At 38.1% G+C, this 8023-nt stretch overlaps 2 protein-coding genes across 3 annotated transcripts in view; one reads left to right on the top strand and one right to left on the bottom strand.

The window, feature by feature from the left end:
- Nucleotides 1-256: 256 nt before the first annotated feature.
- Nucleotides 257-2612, top strand: LOC107687595 (proenkephalin-B-like). Of its 2 annotated transcripts, none has more exons than XM_016484983.1 (3): nucleotides 257-362; nucleotides 572-709; nucleotides 1909-2612. In XM_016484983.1, the coding sequence occupies exons 2-3, from the start codon at nucleotides 584-586 to the stop codon at nucleotides 2539-2541; spliced, it is 759 nt and encodes a 252-aa protein (XP_016340469.1). In that variant the 5' UTR covers nucleotides 257-362; nucleotides 572-583; the 3' UTR covers nucleotides 2542-2612. The 2 variants fall into 2 exon arrangements, with proteins under 2 accessions (XP_016340469.1, XP_016340470.1); XM_016484984.1 differs by having other exon boundaries at nucleotides 328-362; nucleotides 547-709.
- Nucleotides 2613-4300: 1688 nt separating this feature from the next.
- Nucleotides 4301-8023, bottom strand: part of LOC107687589 (glucocorticoid modulatory element-binding protein 2-like) — an 8660-nt gene continuing 4937 nt past the window's right edge. The window contains exons 5-9 of the mRNA XM_016484978.1: nucleotides 7165-7311; nucleotides 5997-6162; nucleotides 5770-5799; nucleotides 5257-5379; nucleotides 4301-5149 (exon numbers count right to left, since the gene is read on the bottom strand). Coding sequence (XP_016340464.1) covers nucleotides 4551-5149; nucleotides 5257-5379; nucleotides 5770-5799; nucleotides 5997-6162; nucleotides 7165-7311 — 1065 coding nt within the window. The 3' untranslated portion in view covers nucleotides 4301-4550. The remainder of the gene's footprint in view (nucleotides 5150-5256; nucleotides 5380-5769; nucleotides 5800-5996; nucleotides 6163-7164; nucleotides 7312-8023) is intronic.

Raw genomic sequence — 8023 nt, 5'->3', positions numbered from 1 at the left:
CATTTTGGATATATTTTTCAACCATGACGGGACGTGTCGGAGGGACGTCTTTTCAACGGTCATTAAACGTCCAAATGTTTGCTGGGTATTGGCACATTTCATTATTGTTTTAATTATTATTATTCCTGAAACGCTGCATCATCGCGTGGGTCGGACCAGTCAATCCGCTGGCTCGTTGTTCTCATTGGTTCATTCAGGTGGCTGTGTGAATAAAAGTATGGAGACTGAATCCAAGTAAGAGCAAACCGTAGATGGATAAAGAGTGACTTCGTCAAAGGACACGAGAACAAAGAAGTTTCAGCCAGCTTCGCCAAGTGATCGCCTTGACGCTTGGAGAACAAGAAGCTCTGTAGGTACTCAAGGTAGGCTAACAGAGGAGATTTTGTGTTGGCACACGTACCTACTAAAGGTTTGGGATATTAAACGGGTAAGAAATGACAACATAGCCTACCTAGACAAACAAAGACCTCAAACATAATTGATGAATTGTTGAAAAACCTCAAACACCTCCCAGCAGAGAAGATTATCTGAGATAGTGCATTAAAGCTCGTTTTCTTCTCTCGCACCACAGGAATCGCTGTAGATGATGGAGTGGCATGTTTTGGTGTTGATGCTGAGCTTGCCAACCTTGAGTCAGGCAGATTGCTCAGCGCAATGCATGAGATGCGCGCAACAGATCTCCGACCTGGACTCTGCAGTGAACCGCTTGGTAAGATTACTCTCAGTTCTCCTTATTTTGAAGCAGTGTTTACATGCACTTAACTTTGTCATAAATGTAATGAATGAAAAAAGTTGGAAAAACCGACAGAAACAGATGCAACTTTATCGTTATTGGTTTTGTAGTCTACTTGTACTATGCACAGTGAAATAAAGTTAGCGTCTAATCAGGAGTGCAAATAGTATAAAGCACTGACTAAATTGAACAAATGAAGCATGGATGGTAGCATAATGTAAATTATCAAATGAATGGTAATATGAAAGAAAAAGTAGAGACTAACTTGAAACTAAATCGAATACAAATCTAACACTTATAAATGAAAAACAGAAAGGTTCCTCTGTAATAGAAATTAGAAATGTTCGCATCCTTTGTCATTTACAACTAAACTGGGCGCATCTCTTTTGGGGCGGGCGCATTCAGCACCATGGAGAGCGCGGCGAAAGCTCGATCGTTTAGATCAGTGGTTCCCAACCCTGGTCCTGGAGGCACCCCAACACTGCATGTTTTGCATGTCTCCTTAATCAAACACACCTGATTCAGGTCATCAGCTCATTAGTAGAGACTCCAAGACCTGAAATTGGTGTGTCAGAGAAAGGAGACATGCAAAATGTGCAGTGTTGGGGTGCCTCCAGGACCAGTGTTGGGAACCACTGGTTTAGATTATCATATTGGAGAAACCTATACTGAAAAAAAATACATATTAGATATGGCTTTCCGCTGTAAAATTACAAATTACGGTTTCGGCATACAACGTTTAGATAAAAAAAAAAAAAAGGTTTAGATGTTTTTACAGTTAAAATGTTATTTGTAAAAAAATCTTTATGGCACCATACAATAAAACCTCTGAATTGGTTCTATTCTTAATGTTTATCAAGAGCAAACTTTAAAAAATAATAATAGCCGCCTACATGTTTTTTCAAACAACCATCTTATAATCAATAACTATTTTTGGCTGTATGGAGTTCTCGAGTTGGTAGCCTATATGATTCTTTCGAGATTAAAAAGCACTTAATGTTTAATTTTAGATTCTGCAGAACGTGTACTGGCTTCTTTCTTTATGTGATGGCTTTACTAAAGAACTAGCTCATAAAACGTTCTTTGAGGAACGTCAGGTGTCAGAATGCAAAATCCTGAAACTTTTATTTTCAAGAGTGCGCAGAGTCAATCTGAACCTACTTTTCTTTCTGCAGACTTGCACTTTAGAATGTGAAGGAGCCGTTCCGTCTACTAGTACATTAGACAGATGTGAGAAGGCTTTACAGGAGCTTTCAGATGAATTCGCGGAGCTCAACCCAGACGCCGACGGAGAACGAAGCGCGTTAAACGCAGAGGATCTCCAGGAGAAGGCGTCCAACCTGGTCAAACGATACGGGGGCTTCATCAAGAGGATAGATAAGAATAAAAATAAGTTTTTCGCCTCACCATGGAAGGAGAACGCCATACTAAAAGGACTGTTCGCGAAGAAATACGGACAGTCGCTCTCGAAACTGGGCGAGCGAGACGTCCCGTCGATCACGGAAAACGACGAGGGCAAAGACGTGACTGCGGAAAACGAAACGGTAGTTTATGATAACGACGTTCCTCTAAACGAAGCCAAACGTTACGGCGGGTTTCTCCGCAAATTCGGGCCAAAAAGAAACAACTTTGTGGATAACACCAGCCCGCAGGTGTTGCAGAAGAGATACGGCGGGTTTATGCGAAGAATTCGCCCGAAGTTGAGGTGGGACAACCAAAAGCGATATGGCGGGTTTTTACGGCGCCATTTTAAAATCTCCGCGCGCTCTGATGAAGAGCCCTCATCGTACGAGGACTATGCTTTTTAGGCTATTGTATCATAGATAACCCAATCAGAACTCATTAAGCCAACGCATTTCAGTCCCCCCCCCCCCAAATGTGATGATCTTACACGTGTTGACAGTGTTGCCAACTTAGCAATTTTGTTGCTAAATTTAGCAACTTTTCAGACTACCCTAGCAACTGTTTCTTCCAAAAGCACCTAGCAACATATTTAGCTATTTTTTTAAATTAATTTGGCAACTTTTAGCAGATAATAAAAACTTAAATTGTAATCGTTCAAAAATGTGTAAGCTTTCGATAATTCAGTGTATTTAAAAATGTGTATTTATATTTTAATATTATATTATGCATTTATATTATTAAGAACAAATCTAAATGAACATATAAAAATATATGTTTTTGCTGAGATTTGACAATTTTGACATCACAACATCATTTAGCAACTTTTAGCAACAAATCAACCTTCCTTTAGCAACTTCCCCTGAAAATTAGTTGGCAACACTGCATGTTGAGGCTGTTTTACTATCCCAAATGGCTGCTGACCTCTTGACACCATCAATCACCAGTCAACCGGTCAATCATGCGCTCAGGACGTTTCAGTGACCGACCACTTGTTGTTGTTTCCCGTTAACTTTACCCCTTGTGTAAGCAATCAGACAACCGACTGCAGATAATGCTTGTTTAAGATGACCAATAAAGGGCAAGAACATTACCTGCTAAAATTGTTCGTATATATGTTTATATATACATCTTAAAACTATAAAACGAAATATTGTGATTTCTAATCAATTAAAGACGAAATGTTACGATTTACTACTATTTTACTTAACGATTTATTATTAGCTTAAACCATTTTTACTCTAGATGTTCCTTTCAGTATTGTCCATCTCAAAGTCAAAGCTCAAAGTGCAGAATAATGTTTAGCTAAATAGCGCCACTTGTTGGTCTAATTCAACACATGAAAATAATGTTTTCCTGTAGTGCTGTGCTGAACAAAGACTTGGTGATATACAAAAACCACCTCAGACCTTACATCTCTTCTGTGAAAAAGCTAAAACACCTTGTTTTACTATGGTAAGTGTGTTGGGGGAATGCAAAACAGTCCACTGTTGAACTACAAGGAATATATTTAGAATCAGTTTTTTTCAATGACCGCCTATTCTTAAAATTTGACATTTGATCTTGGATATCATTATGAGCTCAATTTGCAGTATTGTCCAATTTGTATTTATTTTGAAAGACAAGATAGTTATGGTCCATTTTAAATAATCATTTAGGTCAAGTACAGGTTACACTGTAACAAGTATTTTCAGAAATACTACAATGAAAGACATCAATATGGAAAAGAACTGATAGAGAAAATGTGTTATGTGAACAGCATAAATAATGGAGTGAGCGTTATATCAAAAAAACATTATAACTACAAATTATACACACACTGGTCAACCATGAAAATTTAAGGACAAAATGTGCCTTATGTCTCTTTTTTTTTTAAATCCTTAAAGGGGTAGTTCATCCAAAATAAAAATTCTATCATCATCTATTCACCCTCAAGTTGTTCCAAATGTATGAACTTCTTTCTTCAGTTGAACACAGAAGATATTTTGCAAAATGTTGGAAACCAAACTGTTGACAGTAGCCATTGACTTCCATAGTATGGAGAAAAAAATACTATGGAAGTCAATGGCTACCGGCAACTCTTTGGTTACCAACATTCTTCAAAATATCTTCTTTTATGCGCCACAGAAGAAAGAAACTCACACAGGTTTGGAACAACTTGAGGGTGAGTAAATGATGATTAATTTTTGGGTGAACTATTGCTTTAAACAATTCAGCCTATATTTCACCAAATTGCAGTTAGGTTACAATTAAATCAAATGCAATGCAACAACTGACATTCATTACAATAACATGGCTGTTTTAGCAAAAAAAGTTTCAAATTAACCATAAAAATGCAAAAAAGTTCATCATCTATATACAAATTTTACAATACACTGACATCAAATCTGAACTTCACAGATTCAGAATTTCACTCCTACTGGTCATCTCTCTGTTCTGTAGCCGCTTCTGCCTGCGGCCCAACGGTCTCCTCAGTGGCAGTGTTTACGCTACTGACACCGCTGACTGTGCTTACGGGTACCGCGACTACAGTGCCGCCTGCTGCGCCCCCTACTGGTGCTGCCAGGTTCTGCACCATAGCTCCAGCTCCCACTGCGGGCAACGTGACCAGCTGAAACGGACTGACCACTTTGACGATAGTGGGTGCCGCGGACCCCTGCGGAACCGCGGCGGTGCTCAACACGGTTAAATTAGAGCCTTCAGACTGGAGTTCGGTCCCTCCGGGTGATGTCAGCACCGTGTATCCGCCGATCAGGGGTGACTGAGTCTGAGCGGACAGCACTTTGTCCAGCGGGATGCCAGCGAGCTGCGTGATGGGCAGGGTGAAGTGCATGGGCTGGGCGGGCGTGGCAGCCACGGTGGCGGGACCCGAGACGGCACGGGTCAGACAGGGGCGTTTGGCAGTGGGAGGCGAGGTCACGGGGGTCATGGTCATCAGGACGTTGTTGAGGTGCTGGGATTTGCTCTTCAGTTCTTTGGCGCGTTTGCGATGCTCGTCACACTGTTGCTCTAGGGCTATAAATGCAAAAAAGTTAAGCTCACTTACTTTTTCCTTTAAAAGCACAGAATAAACAAACAATATGTGGCTGGATAAGGAGATATACCCAAAAACAGGTACTGACCCACTAAGCTGCGTGTGTACTGCTCCCTACAGCGGTCCATCTGGCTTTTGTGACTGGCAAGAACTTTCTTCACCAGGTCCAACATCCCGAAGTTCTGGACTATATTGTTGAGCAGAGCAGCATCTGTTGACAGATTCAAGTAATGAACAATATCAAATCAGTCAGAAGTCTAATAGAATATTTGTGTACATCTGCAGCAAATCCCCAGCGACTTAAGACTGCTTTTGTGGTCCAGGGTCACATATATCATATTAATAATTAATATATCCTTAATATTACATTAATAATGAATCAAATTTGAATATCAAAGACATACATACGCAACAAAACTAATTTCAAGCACTGAAACATAAGAGCATGCACATCAAAAGGTTTTTAGGATTATAAGAAACAAAGTGTGTCCAAATGTTTGACCAGTAGCAAATATGTGGGAAAATAAATGGAAGTGGGTTCAAACTGATTGCAGCATTAGGTTGTTTAGCATGAACAGGTTTAGCGCAATGTCACTCTGACCTTTAACCAGCATTTGTTTGAAACAGCAATCTTTTGCAACATTATAAATGTCTTACTGTCACTTTTGATCAATTTAATGCATCCTTGTTAAAAATATTTAAGTATTTAAAGAATTTATATTTAATTATAAAAGGTCAGATAATAAGATCAACACCTTCAGTATTTTAATTTTCAGTTTGATAACCAATGAAATCTGGGATGAGCATTTGTGCTTTATATTAATATACTGCTATAAAAACTGCCAGCGCTGGGATGTATTTCTGGTTTATATTCTTCTTCTGCCACAAACCTTAACATGGTCCCATTGAGGCGAATGGCTCTCTTCCAGTCCTTCAGCGTGGACTTTCCTGCTATATAGACAAACTCCTTGGGACTGATGAGATGCTCGTTCAGCTGGAACACAGCAATGATGAATATGAAGCGTTATGAGGAGCACGGCTGCAGTACCAGAGATGGGAAGCAGTTATATTATTTCAAGAACAGATAAAACTGTCTTAAGTGGCAGAGATACCGCTGGCCAGCACAGTCCGTTACTCACAGCAGCATATTTATAGCAAAACAATGCAGTAGCTTCACAATCATTACTTACAGATCTTTTTTGAATGTATTAATGAAGAGTGTTAATAATAGTATAGTATCTCAATAATAGCAAATTCATGAAAACCATGAAATAATACTGATGGATGTATGATATTATGCAGTGACTGCAACAGGCTAAATAAATCAAAACGTATTCAAATCTTCTTAAATCATTTTAAGTTTTTAAAAAGTTATTACAGCAGATTTGCATGTTGATGCAGTTTTAGAAATACAGAATCTGCTGTTTTTACGTAAGACAGTGCTGTTTGCAAACATAATAATCAACCATTTAATAAAAGAATGTATTTAAAGGTGCCATAGAATGCATTGATACAATATTTTAAATTGTTCTCTGATATCTACATAGAAGGTATGTGGCTTAGGTAAGGGCAAAAAATCTCCATTACTCCAGTCTTCAGTGTCACATGATCCTTCAGAAATCATTCTAATATGCTGATTTGCTGCTCAAGAAACAACATAATGATTCTTATCAATGTTAAAAACAGTTGTGCCGATTAATATTTTTGTAGAAACCATTATGCATTTTTTTCTTTGATGAATGAAAAGTTCAAAAGAACAGCATTTGTTTGAAACAGCAATCTTTTGCAACATTATAAATGTCTTACTGTCACTTTTGATCAATTTAATGCATCCTTGTTAAAAATATTTAAGTATTTAAAGAATTTATATTTAATTATAAAAGGTCAGATAATAAGATCAACACCTTCAGTATTTTAATTTTCAGTTTGATAACCAATGAAATCTGGGATGAGCATTTGTGCTTTATATTAATATACTGCTATAAAAACTGCCAGCGCTGGGATGTATTTCTGGTTTATATTCTTCTTCTGCCACAAACCTTAACATGGTCCCATTGAGGCGAATGGCTCTCTTCCAGTCCTTCAGCGTGGACTTTCCTGCTATATAGACAAACTCCTTGGGACTGATGAGATGCTCGTTCAGCTGGAACACAGCAATGATGAATATGAAGCGTTATGAGGAGCACGGCTGCAGTACCAGAGATGGGAAGCAGTTATATTATTTCAAGAACAGATAAAACTGTCTTAAGTGGCAGAGATACCGCTGGCCAGCACAGTCCGTTACTCACAGCAGCATATTTATAGCAAAACAATGCAGTAGCTTCACAATCATTACTTACAGATCTTTTTTGAATGTATTAATGAAGAGTGTTAATAATAGTATAGTATCTCAATAATAGCAAATTCATGAAAACCATGAAATAATACTGATGGATGTATGATATTATGCAGTGACTGCAACAGGCTAAATAAATCAAAACGTATTCAAATCTTCTTAAATCATTTTAAGTTTTTAAAAAGTTATTACAGCAGATTTGCATGTTGATGCAGTTTTAGAAATACAGAATCTGCTGTTTTTACGTAAGACAGTGCTGTTTGCAAACATAATAATCAACCATTTAATAAAAGAATGTATTTAAAGGTGCCATAGAATGCATTGATACAATATTTTAAATTGTTCTCTGATATCTACATAGAAGGTATGTGGCTTAGGTAAGGGCAAAAAATCTCCAGAAATGGTTTTACATGTACATTTTTTTACAACCCTAGGATTTGTCCCTAGAATGAAATGGTCTGTTTTTACCTTATTTGGAAGGGTCATGAATAATAATGTTGAGCTCTGCTCTGATTGGCTG

This window comes from Sinocyclocheilus anshuiensis, unplaced genomic scaffold (assembly GCF_001515605.1).
Source record: "Sinocyclocheilus anshuiensis isolate Anshui unplaced genomic scaffold, SAMN03320099.WGS_v1.1 scaffold2067, whole genome shotgun sequence".
In the NCBI taxonomy this organism is placed as follows: Eukaryota; Metazoa; Chordata; class Actinopteri; order Cypriniformes; family Cyprinidae; genus Sinocyclocheilus; species Sinocyclocheilus anshuiensis.
Note: the sequence above shows the minus strand (reverse complement) of the source record. Positions and strands in the feature narration are given on the sequence as shown.